Source organism: Canis lupus, chromosome 30 (assembly GCF_011100685.1).
Source record: "Canis lupus familiaris isolate Mischka breed German Shepherd chromosome 30, alternate assembly UU_Cfam_GSD_1.0, whole genome shotgun sequence".
Classification (NCBI taxonomy): domain Eukaryota; kingdom Metazoa; phylum Chordata; class Mammalia; order Carnivora; family Canidae; genus Canis; species Canis lupus.
In genome coordinates, this window is record NC_049251.1 from 4,405,224 (window position 1) to 4,417,997 (window position 12,774).

At 41.1% G+C, this 12,774-nt stretch overlaps 1 protein-coding gene and 1 long non-coding RNA gene across 16 annotated transcripts in view; both read left to right on the forward strand.

Moving 5' to 3' along the window:
* The window catches only part of LOC119866826, a 32,812-nt gene extending 32,131 nt beyond the window's left edge, over nt 1-681 (forward strand). The window contains exon 3 of the long non-coding RNA XR_005381340.1: nt 262-681. This is a non-coding gene — a long non-coding RNA (uncharacterized LOC119866826). The remainder of the gene's footprint in view (nt 1-261) is intronic.
* A 4,798-nt stretch (nt 682-5,479) lies between these two features.
* The window catches only part of CDIN1 (CDAN1 interacting nuclease 1), a 227,512-nt gene continuing 220,217 nt past the window's right edge, over nt 5,480-12,774 (forward strand). For 7 of the 15 annotated variants that reach the window (XR_005381433.1, XR_005381434.1, XR_005381432.1 and 4 more), the window contains exon 1: nt 5,767-6,093. Coding sequence is in view for 8 of the 15 variants with exons in the window: in XM_038579986.1 (XP_038435914.1) it covers nt 5,993-6,093 (101 nt within the window). In the remaining 7 variants the exon portion in view is untranslated. Of the gene's footprint in view, nt 5,729-5,765; nt 6,094-11,928; nt 12,045-12,774 lie in introns of those variants that run through there. The other 8 variants (XM_038579981.1, XM_038579982.1, XR_005381436.1 and 5 more) reach the window with 6 other exon arrangements.

The following is a 12,774-nucleotide window of genomic DNA, read 5'->3' on the forward strand; positions in this document are numbered from 1 at the left end:
ACTTACCTCAGAAGGAACTCCTTCCCTTAACTCTCTCCTTCTATCAGTCATGGAGGAGGAAAGGATTATAAATCCTGACTGGCATCTTGCCTACTCTTTTGAAAGTCTAACCCAGTGGGATAGCAAAAGAGAGTAATTTTTTAAATGAAGAAACTTAGAGCTAATCCTCATCTGACATGTACTTCCAACTCCAGCTTATGTTGAAAGAAGTGCTTATTCAGGACAGACTTGATTCCTTGCCTCTCATTCTTCTTTCTACAGGAGAAACCCTCTACTTCACCAGCAGAGTCCCTTTGAATTCCTGAATTTATAAATTTGAGAAAACCTTCAGAACATGATATATTCTTGCAGAATGGTCTGTGGGACAAGAAGAGTGATTGACAACTGCAGGAATTACATCTGAGGTTTAGTCCTGCAGGAAAAGGGGATACAAATTGCCTGCAAATTATCCACAAGTCCCTGATGAGCCTGAGCAGAAAATTTAAGAGGCTTCAGTCTTTCTTCAACAAACATGTTCACGTGTCTCCCTTTACTATAACATACAAACACCCAAGAGAAATTGTCCCCGTGAAAACATTACTTTCTTTTTTATCCTTGTCAAATGTGTTAATAGTAAATGTGTAAATGCCAATTAATAGTCTTTATCCTGTGCCAATAGTGTTCCGTGTATGATTCAGAACAGAAGAGGTACATAAACTCTGATTGATGGGTTTATAATTTAAAGAAGAAATTAGGCATTATGCTATAAAAACACATGGCATTAACTTCATAGGGTGCATAATGAAATAGCCTGTAAGGATTTGCACTGCTGATCTTAATAAATATACATCACTTGAGAAAAACTAAATACAGTAGAATAAAGGCAATCATAATGATGATTGATATGTACCATTCTAAAAGGAACGGGTTATACTTCTAACTAAGGGGCACATGAAACTGTGATGTCCTAAACTTTGCACATATCTGGTTCAAGATGGTGACTTTCAAAGGTACCACCACAGTACCACTTACGATGTGATCAGCAAACCAGCGCTGGCCCTCAGAACATTTCTTACATATTTTGATGTGAAAAGTACAGAAATTGAGAATAAGCATTTAGAACATTTTATAGGAATTTGGTAGAGTAAGTCTATTGATGCTCATAATAACAAGTTGAGGGACTTGCGTTTGATACGTCTTTGTCTTTTTAAATTTCTTTTTTCCAGTCACTCTTTTTTACAGAAGTTCATGAAAAATTGGGAGAAAACTGAGCCCTCCAGGCAGACAGTGGGAGAAATACCATTCTAAAATGTTGTATAGTGATTGATGAGATAAATAAAAAGCACCTCTCTAAGCCTTAGGTTTCTTACCTGCAGAATGGATTTAATAATAGCACTTACCTCTTGAAGTTGGATCTGAGAATGAAGGGAAGATAGACGTACGTGTTGACAAACTAGGAGTTCATTCACCACTGACTTGCATGAAGCAACCAAACATTAGGTTTTGATCTCTGACTCTTCAGTGTAACTGCTTCACAATCATGGTGGGGAATGTCCTTCTGTATTTTTCCTTTGTCTTCCTCAAGTCACTAACTTGAGTAATTGCTGCAAGCCTCAACAATTGAATTATTTTGATTTTTATTGTTTACTAAGTGCTTGCGTTATGTTGGGACTATGATAAAATGACTTGTCACTCATGGATGGCAAGTATGGAAATGTAAACTTTGCTTTCAAAATATGCATCACTTTAGGTAGTACTTCACAGGGCAAAGAAAACAATATACAATCTCTTCTATTCAAAGGGGCCAAATAATTTTTTCTTAGGGTATGTTTTGGCTAACTGTCAAAATTGAAGGTCACTGCTTCTTCAGCAGGCACTGCTGGTGGCCAAAGGAAGTAGCCAGCTGGTTCAGAGCATAAATGCTAGTTAAGGACAGTTCAATCAAAGAGTTTTTCCTTTTTGAATTGCAGTACAGTGTGATGGAGAACATGAGGCCCTACAATCAGACTAGCTTGGATCAAATCATGGTTTTGGGACTTAACTGGACCCATGAGGCAACTACTTTACTCACTCTGAGCCTCAGTTTCCTAACCTGTAAATTAGGGACTAATGGGACAAGTTTTGAGCATAACAGGTGCTTAAATAATAATTTTCTTCTTTATTCAGTTAGTAAACTTCAATTATTTTTCTTTAAAATAATCAATGACATGACTTTAACAAACTTCCATGAGTAGAATCAGACTTTATTTTTTTTTTTTTTTTAATTTTTATTTATTTATGATAGTCACAGAGAGAGAGAGAGAGAGAGGCAGAGACACAGGCAGAGGGAGAAGCAGGCTCCATGCACCGGGAGCCCGATGTGGGATTCGATCCTGGGTCTCCAGGATCGCGCCCTGGGCCAAAGGCAGGCGCCAAACCGCTGCGCCACCCAGGGATCCCAGAATCAGACTTTAAAATATAAATAAAATAATATGTCAGTATTTATTTTTAAAAACATGTATTGGGTTTGGCAGATTCAGCAAACAGAAGACTGTTTAAAAATTCAACTGACTCTTCCCAAGGTCAAGCATCTTCAACTTCTCGCTCTGCCTAGAACTCTTTGCTCCAGCCAGAATAACTTTTCCCATGCGCGTGACTTGGCTCATTCTTATTTTTAGTCCTTTGTGTTTAGCACTCTTCTTGAAATGACCTTCTGATGCCTCCCTGCCAAACCCCACACTCCTTTACAATTGTTCATCATTCATAGCATCCAGGAATTGGCAGAAAGAAATCTGGCCAAGCCATTTACTCCAGCCCATCTTTCAGGGCTGGGTTCTTCGAGAGAGTTGTATTACTCCCCACTTTGACACATTTTCCTTCTACAATTTCATACATATTTTTCATGTTTGTAGGTTCTTGCTCTTTACCAGAACCACAAAGTTCCATTTCTTGGGGTCACAATCAGGATCAGAGAGGCTGTTATTTGCTCAAGGTCACACAACTGATGACTGATTTGAAATAGGTGTCTAGTTCTTTGTGTTTTTAGTTTGGTATTGTTTTCTTTTTCTTTCTTTTTTTCTTCTTCCTTTTTTTTTTTTTTTTTTTTTTTTTTTTTTGGTATTGTTTTCATTTCATGATGTACTTCACTGAGCCAGTGGTTGGTATTGCCTACCTACTGACTGAGAAACAGTAGGGGACCTTCAAAGATGGAAAGGCAGCTCTAGAAGAAACATGGCGGATGAGGGGCATGTAGTGTGATGTGAGAGATGAGGCAGAATGGTGGGGAGGACAAGGAGAGGAGAAAGAAGCCTCAAAGGAATAATGGTCTTATTCTGAGCATTTCACATTAAAATAATAATAACACCTAAACACCACCACCACCACCACGGCCGTTTTTCTGCTTTGCTTCTATTTTGTGCTTAATAAACAACACTACTGTCACTGCCAATGAAAACAGCAACATAACTGTGCTTTTCCCCTGGTGCTAACTCTAAACAATCTACTGGATTTGGGTCAAAATTGTAAACTGCCAGCATGTTAAAAATAAAAAGCAGAAAAACAAACCTGGCTTTTTCCTGAACAGTTGTGAGGGTGAATACAGGACAAGAGCCAGAGAGAAGAGTTACCATAAAAAATAACTAGTGCAAACATCCTTGAACTGATGTTTTCTATAAAAATCTGTTGGCTGTGAATTGCAAAGAGTGAAGTGGGGAAGGAGAATGGAATGGGGGATCAAGTGGTGTCTGCTTATCGTCAACTAGCTTTCATGTAAAAGTCATGGCAGGGTCAGCAACAAACTAGCCAGGTGGCAACTCCAGGCCACGCTGCCATAAATAAATAGTTATGTACTAATGTCACACAACCAGGGCTAGATGCAAAGCATATGGGGGGAAAAAAACCCCACTCTGATGTAAATATTAAAAACAAAAACAAAACAAAACAAAACTTTGGTTGCTGAACTCAGGGTTCGCTGTTGATACTGGATTTTGAGCTGCCTGGGAAAATAAAGTGGTGAAGCTTTTTTAAAACCTGGTCTATAAGGTTCTTTGAAATGTGGATTGTTCCAAAAAAAAAAAAAATTCCTTAACCTTTGGCCTAAGAGAGTGTTACTTTTTGGTGTAAGTAATTAAGCATTAAGAGTTGGCAAGACCACAGACCCTGGAACCAAATTTCAAGAGTTTAAACTCTACCCCTGTTGCTTACTTGTTCTCATGACCTTTAGGAAAGTTACCTAACCTTTCCAGGCCTCAGTTTATTCACCCTGCACAAAAGGGAGAAGGAGGATGGTAATGGCAATAGTGCCTGCTTCATAGGAAATTACCAAGATTAAGTGAGTGAATGTGTGGAGAATAAACAATCCCTCCTCAACAGCCACATCCGTATCACCTACCATTGTCCAGTGGTCTTACAAAGGCTATTTATGTAACATAGGCTACCTGGAGGATACTATGCTAAGGAATCTATCTGTTCCTTGTGCCAACTTATTTAATGCTAACTGTGGTCTTGCCAACTCTTAACGCTTAATGACTACACTGAAAAGTAACACTCTCTTAGGCCATGAATTAAAAATCAATTTTACCGACAAAGGAACTAAGGCTTAGATGGATTAAGACATTTATCCTAGAAAGCATATCTAAACTAAATTTCCAAGGCCTTATTCCAGATTTAAAAAAAAAAAAAAATAGAATTACCACTTTAAAATGGAAACACCTTTTCTTTGCTTAAAATGTTAAAATTTGAAAAAGAACACAACACATGGCCTTCTAAGAACCAGGTGTTTTTTTGTTGTTGTTGTTTTAAGATTTTATTTATTTATTTATTTATTTATTTATTTATTTATTTATTTATTTATTTATTTATTTATTTATTTAATTATTTGTGAGAGAAGAGAGACTGCGCACGGGGAGTGCTGGGGTGCAGAGCGGCAGAGGCAGAGCAGGCTGCAGGCTCCTGGCGGACCTGGGAGCCCAAGGCGGGGCTCCATCCCAGGAGCCTGAGGTCTTGACCTGCGCCAAAGGCCGACCTTTAACCGACTGAGCCACTCAGGCAACTGGAACCAGATTTTTTTAAAAAGGGATTAATTAAGGGCCTGGTGTCAAAAAAAAAACAAAAAAAAAGCCTCAGGCGGGCCGAGAGGTCTGACAACACCCAAAGAAAACGAATTCATGCAGTGACTCGTTTCTCCCAACGTTTCTTGGGGTTCAAGAGCCCGAAAGGAGTGAGAGCGACCTGAGAAGCGCCCACTCGGGGCGGCGAGCGGCAGCCTGGCCATGTCGCAGGTGTTCCCCTTCTGCTCCCGACAGAACGGAGCAGGCCTGCCGCGCGGGCCGCAGGAGCCGGAAGCCGTGGCGTCCCCAGCTGTGGGGCAGGCCCGCTGAGGCCCACGCAGCCCGGCTCGGCAGGCGCGGCGACTCGGGCCGACCACCGCCCCCACGGCCTCCGGCTGGGGCCGCGCCGCGCGTCTGGAAGCGTGTTCGCATCGCGCGCCCCGGGCGTCGCTCTCCGGGCTCCGGCTCAGGCTCGTGGGGGGCACCGGGCTCTGCGGCTGGCCTGTGCGCTGGGGCTCGCCGACTTCTGGCAGCTGGGAGACTGTGACTTCCGGGAACGACCAGACCGGGCTGGATCCCGGTGGGCGCAGCCGGGACACCGGCCCGCAGCGACTCGGCCGCCTCCTCTGCCGAGGGCGCTACTTCCCGGTTGTTTTGCCCTTAACCGTCATGGCGGCCGGCTGCCTTCGGCCCGTCCCACTGCGGCTGCTCAGAAGGCCTAGGTAGGGCGAGCGGGGCTCCAGCCGGTCCCCCGCCCCGCCGCGCCGCGCCGCGCCGCGCCGCCGGGTGAAGCCTAAACCGTGCAGCCAGTTGGGTGCGGGGCGTGCAGGGGGTGCAGGGGGTGCAGGGGGTGCAGGGGCAGACCCAAACAGACTAGGACCCGGCGCCGCGCCGCTGTGTGCGCAGCCCTGGTCTCCGGGCTCCGCGGCCGCCGCAGCCTGGGTGTTTCTCCCTTGTCCCCGCCACTTCCCAGTCCCTCGCCCAACATGATACTGACCAAAGCCCAGTACGACGAGATAGCCCAGTGCCTAGTGTCTGTGCCGCCCACCAGGCAGAGCCTGAGGAAGCTGAAGCAGACGTTCCCCAGGTAAGTGGCCGCCCCTCGGCTCGCACAGCCCCCAGCCCGCAGCCCGCAGCCCGCAGCCCGCAGCCCGCAGCCCGGGCCAGCGCTCAGGAGCCAGCCACGTGTCACACGCCAGCCAGCGAGCGAGCCAGTGCCTGGGGTTAGGTCGAGGGTGTGGACTGGGCCCTTCCTTCCCCAGCCTTCCCGGCAGCCTCTTCAGTGGACGAATCCCTGGCAGCCTCCCACGGCCTTGAAGTTAAATTCAAGTCTACAAAGGTTTATGGAAAACTTGGTGTGTTCTAGGTGATGGCTGCACGTAGTAGGCACTTCGTGAACGTCTGCTTAATGGGCAGAATAGGAATGAATGAACGATGGGTGGCAGGGCCCTTCCAGAGTGGAAGTACAAGTCTGGGTTCAGGGATGCCCGGGCGGCCCAGCGCTTGAGCGTCTGCCTTGGGCTCAGGTAGTGACCAGGGGTCGTGGCCCCCACGGGGAGCCCGCTTCGCCCTCTGCCTGTGTCGCAGCCTCTTTCTGCGTCTCTCAGGAATAAAGAAATAAATGAAATCTTTGAAAAATAAAATTCTAGATTCAGAAGGAGGAAATGGAGGACCCTTTTCCATTGGCCCCTGGACACTGGGGACCACAGAGGTCCTCCAGCTGTTCAGCCTTGACTCTCTGGAGCAATTGTGATCTCAAGTGGTGATCTCAGGCCAGTCAGAGACTGGTGCCTTAGGGATTCCACTTTCGGGTCAACATTGGTCATTTTATCAACCGTATATATACACATTACAGGTGTATTTCATACTTCCCACTCTTGCACAGATAATCACCAAAGAAGTGTTTTCTTGAAGAAAGAGAGATGATCGGATCACTGGTATTAATAAAGTACAAATTGAAGGGTAAATTAAAGTTCTTTTATGACCTCAGTTTTTTGAAGGAGTCAGTTTTCCTCATCTGTTAAATGAAGGGACCTGTTTTTAACATTATCCGGATATAATTAAAGACCATATTTTCCCTTTGATTGTTTTTAAGATTTTTTTTTATCAGACTTGTGAACAAGGAGCAAAATTGACAAATTGGAGTTTAATTTTCTTTCATTCACTCTTGCCAGCTCTGCTAGTGAGCAATGAAGGGGGGGGGGGGGAGAGTTGGTTAGCTGAGGGATTAGGTCGATTTTTCTGGGCAGTTCAAAGATGGAGCATACATTTCTTCTGCTCTGTTATGGTCTCATATTACTACTGTGTCTTTGATTTTCTTTCTTTTCCTCTCCTCTTCTCCCCCATCTCTTTATCTTTTTTTTTTTTCCCTTTGTCTTCTCCATTGGAGGTGACATCCCCATACGCATATGGAGGACTTAGGAAGTACACTGATAGGGTGACCTTCGTTTGGGGCACCATGCTCTCTTACCTATTCTCTTACGCCTTTTTCTCTTTTCTTTTCTTTTCTTTTCTTTTCTTTTCTTTTCTTTTCTTTTCTTTCTTTTCTTTTTTTCTTTTCTTTTCTTTCTTTTCTTTTCTTTTCTTTTCTTTTTTCTCTTTCTTTTCTTTCTTCCTATTCATGATATGACCAAATATTTTTCAATATTCCCAAATACCATTCAGGGAATAACTAACTCTTCTTTCACTGGAAACTTGATTTAGAGAGTCTGTGCTACTACTCTGCAAAAGAATGAATTAAAGGGTCATTTAGCACCATGAGTGGAAATTCTATTAACAATGTGATTTTTGGAGTTGACTTCACAGTTTTCATTATGGTACTGTTTTACAATGGGTGGTTGTTGCAAAGGCCTTGAACAACCTTAAGATTTGATAGTTCATTTTACTAGAGTCACTCAGATAAGGACCTCATAAATAATTTCTGCTGGTTCAAATAAGTGACTTGTCAAAATCCCAGAGATGTTTAATGGTAAAACAATGTAGAATACAGGCTTCTTGACTTTCACTTCAGAGTTTTACACTAAGCTGCTTTGATTAATCTTCATATTAATAATAACAGTGACAATTATTTTTTGGTGGTATTCACATACACTGAATTCCAAAGAAAATTGAAGTACTGAAATGTTTTTGTTTTTAAGATTTTATTTATTTGATATAATGAGAGAGAGAGAGCATGCATGTGCATGAGCCCGGTGGGTGATGGGGCACAGAGAGAGGGAGAGAGAGAGAGAGAATCACAAGTAGACTCCATGCCTGATGTGAACCCTGAAGCAGGGCTTGATCTCCTGACCTCGAGATCATGACCAGAGCCAAAATCAAGAGGAGGACACTTACCAGACTGAGCTGCACAGGCACCCCAGTACTGAAATGCTTTTTTAAAAGTTGCTAAAAATTTTATTTTCCTGATTTTAAAAGTTATGCATGCTCAGTAAAGAAAAATTGTTCGTAATTGCATGGCCCAGAAAATTTATTTTAACATTTTATATATTTCCTTGTAGTCTTTTTTTTTTTTTTTTTTTTTTTTTTTTTAGTGTAGTACTGTCCCTACTAATCTAGTTTGTAGGTATTCCTGTTCTTACTTAACATATTGTGAGCACTTCTCATAAAATTCTTCACAATTTGTTTCAAATAAATAATAATATCACATTCTATATGTATCATCCACTTATTGGACACGAAGTTTTTTTTTTTCCTGATTTTCTGATACAGTTGTTATGTAATGCTAAGTTTTTTGCTTGTTTTCTTACTTTTCATTCACAAATGTATCAGTGACTGTATCAGTAGTTTTCAAACTTTTTGGTCTCCAGATCTTTTTATACTCTAAATAAGCCTCGAAGTCCCCCAAAGAACTTTTGTTTATGTAGATTATATTTGTTGATATTTACCAAAATATAAATTGAAATTGGGAAATTAAAAAAAATTCTTATTTATTTAAAAATGACGATACTAAACCCTTTATGTGTTAACATATTTTTATGATTGATAACCATCATTTCTAAAAAAGTAGTGAGAAAATGGCATTGTTTTACACTTTTGCAGATCACTTTAGTGGCTGTCTTAAATAGAAGCAAAACATCTGCATCTGCATTCAACTTGTTGTAATATGTTGTTTTGATTATGGAATATGAAGAAACCCTAGCCTCAGACAGATGTAGTTGGAAAAGAGAAGAATGATTTAATAGGCTTTTTAGGTAATTGTGGATATTTTTGTTACACATAAAACCTAACAAATGGTATTTTCTCAAAGGTTAATTGCAATGTAGAATGTGAAACCATATCATGGAGCTTTTCACTCTGTTATATTACGATCTGCTGGCCTGTCTTGAACTTTGAGTGAATCTTTCACCCATGCATTTTGATTTTTGGATGATTTTTTATCATCCATGCATTGTTTGTAAAATGTTGGTAGTGAGTTATGCAGATTTTCCAAATGTCGCCTTTCATTATATAGCATTAAGAAATCACATTCATTAATATCCCCACTGATCTCATCAGAAAAGTATGTAAGATTTGAAGCTGTCAAGCTTATGGTGATGGGAGCAGAAGTTTTCCAGTATTTGAATTTTCTCTTGAAAGCTCAGATTTTATCATTGCAACAGATATTATCAGTTGTTTTCTTTGAAGTGACAGGCTCACATTGTTTATTTTTGGGAAAATGTCTTCCAGATACCCAAATCTAAATAATTATACTTTGTTCATTGCTCATTCAAGTAAAAATGGTATCCCATGGAAAAAGTTGCTAGTTCAGCTCACCAGCAATCATGTAAGTGTTCTCCCTTGAATCAGCCATCATTCTTGGATATGCAGTAAAAGTGCTTTGTATTTGCTTCTTATTTGGTCATATAGAATGTTAAAAGGACACATATTCAAAGGTTGAGATTTAATAAAATTAGTAAGTGAATCTTAAGATACTCTTATGTGAAACTAACTTTTTTTTTTCTTTCTAAAGTAAACTGTGTACCAAACACGGGACTTGAACTCACTACCCTGAGATCAAGAGTTGTGGTTTTTTTAAAATATTTTATTTATTTATTCATGACAGAGAGGCAGAGACACAGGCAGAGGGAGAGGGAGAGGGAGAGAAGTAGGCTCCATGCAGGGAGCCCAACGTGGGACTCAGTCCCGGGTCTCCAGCATCACACCCCGGGCCGAAGGCGGCGCCATACTGCTGGGCCACCCGGGCTGCCCAAGAGTTGCATGTTCAACCAACTAAGCCAACCAGGAGTCCCAAATTGGCTCTCTCTCTCTCTTTTTTTTTTTTGTCCTGCAAGTGTGTGACAGTACACTTTATAGTGACTCCTAGAACAGTTTGCTTGGCCTTAATTTCTGTTTAGGAGCTGTCAGTTTTAGCCACTATTGTTTTTGCACTATCCATGGAAATTTTACACAGGGGAAAAGGCAAATCATGTCTTACTATTTCCATAAAAATAGTTTTGACTTTGTAGACCCCCAAGAGGGTCTCTGGGACTCCAGGAGTCCATTGGAGCCCAATGACCACAGTTTGACAATCATGAGCTGTTTCAAATCAAAGAATATATATATGTTTTGAAGGATTTTGGTGTATATTGACAAATTACTATCAAAAATGTAACTGTCAAAATACTGAGGTGCCTGAGTGAGCCAGTTAAGCTTTTGACTCTTTGGATTTCATCTCAGGTCCTGATCTTGGGGTTGTGAGATGGAGCCCCTCTCCCTTCCTTGGGCTCCTAGCTAGGCCTGGAGCCTGCCTAAGATTCTTTCTCTCTCCCTCTCCCTCTGCCTGTCCCCTTCCTCTCTCCCTCTCAAAAACAAAAAAACAAAAAAACCACTAATTCATGGGAGTATCTGTCTCTGAAACTTTAAAGAGTGTCATTATTTAATGTTTAATATGATCGATCAAGGGATGCCTGGGTGGCTCAGCAGTTCAGCGTCTGCCTTGGCTTAGGGCATGATCCTGGGGTCCTGGGATCGAGTCCCATATCAGGCCCCCTGCATGGAGCCTGCTTCTCCCTCTGTCTGTGTCTCTGCCTGTCTCTCTCTCTCTGTCTCATGAATAAATGAATAAAATCTTTAAAAAAATATGATCAATCAAGAGTGACATTTTGTAACATGCATTTTTTTATTATAATGCATTGTGTATTTCTCCAGTTGTTTATTGTCCATTTAATTTTCTTTTTCTTGAGTTACCTGCCTGGTGTCCTTTGCCTCTAATTTTATACTGGAATGTTAAAAGGTAAACAGTATATATATTTTTGTTTATTGATTTGTTATTGTTTAGTGATCTGCATATGTTAAGGTTGTTGATCCTTTACATGTGTCTGTTGCAGGTTGTTTGCTTTTAAATATTGTTATATTTTTTGTTTTATTTTACTTATTTTTTTAAAAGATTTTATTTATTTAATTGAGAGAGCTTGTGGTGGGTGGAGAGGCAGAGGGAGAAGCAGGCTCCCACTGAGTGGAGAGCACAATGTGGGGTTCGATCACAGGACCCTGAGATCATGACCTGAGCCACCCAGGTGCCCCTTGTTCTATTTTTTATATGCTTTAACTTTATTCTTTTTATGCTGAGGAAGCCCTCTCCTAAGATATTGAAACTATATCTTCACTTAAATTTTCTTTGAGATTCTTTATAGGCTTTCTTATTAATTATTTAATCTGTCTAGCTGAAATGTATTTTAGTATATACTCAAAGGTAAAGATTTAGCTTCATCTTTACCCCCAACCCCGACTGTGGGTCCTACTTGCTAGCTTCACCTCTCCATAACTTCTTTGTTTTCACTGAAATTACAAGTTCATGTCTTTATAAGTCACTATGTGGAGCCGGGGCAGTCACCTTAACGACTCTGGTTTTATAATCGTCAAATTTAAAATGAAGGGATAGGGCTTTATGATGTCTAATATTGTACAATTCCAAAGTTCACCCTCAGTCTGTTCTGTTCTGTAGTTTTACAGGTAATGGAATCTTTGGGCCCCAAAATATAGGGCATACTGTAAGAACTTGCTGAGGATACATTCATTGATTTGCATCTCCCAGCTTATTTCCTGGACCTCTGTATTCAGGTAGAAGCCCCCAGCCCAATCAGATTATATTTTACATCTTTTTCCTGCCTAAACAGTGTATGTCTGTGTGTGTGTGTGTGTGTGTGTGTATAATTGTAATTATTATTATCATATATATACATATGTGACCTTCTTTGATAATTCCCATATGCCCTTCATATAGATTCCCCTAGTGTTAACATCTTATATAACTTTAATACAATTGTCAAAATCAGGAAATTAATTTTAATGTAGTTTGGTTAATTAATCTGCAGTCATGTTTTGAACTTTGTTAGTTTTTTTTTTAATTTTTTATTTATTTATTTATTTATGATAGTCACAGAGAGAGAGAGAGAGAGAGAGAGGCAGAGACACAGGCAGAGGGAGAAGCAGGCTCCATGCACTAAGAGCCCAACGTGGGATTCGATCCCGGGTCTCCAGGATCGCGCCCTGGGCCAAAGGCAGGTGCTAAACCACTGCGCCACCCAGGGATCCCCCGAACTTTGTTAGTTTTTTCATGAAAATCCCTTTTCTATTCCAGGATCACACATTAGATTTAGTTGTCATGGCTTCTTGGGCTTCTCTAGTTGGCAGCTGTGCCTTACCATTATTTTTTGTCTTTTATGATCTTGACAGTTCTGAAGAGTACTGGTCAATTATTTTGTAGGGTGTTCCTATGTTTGTACTTGATGTTTTCTCCTGATTAGATTGAGGGCATAGATTTTTGGCAAAAATATCCCAGAAGTGCTAA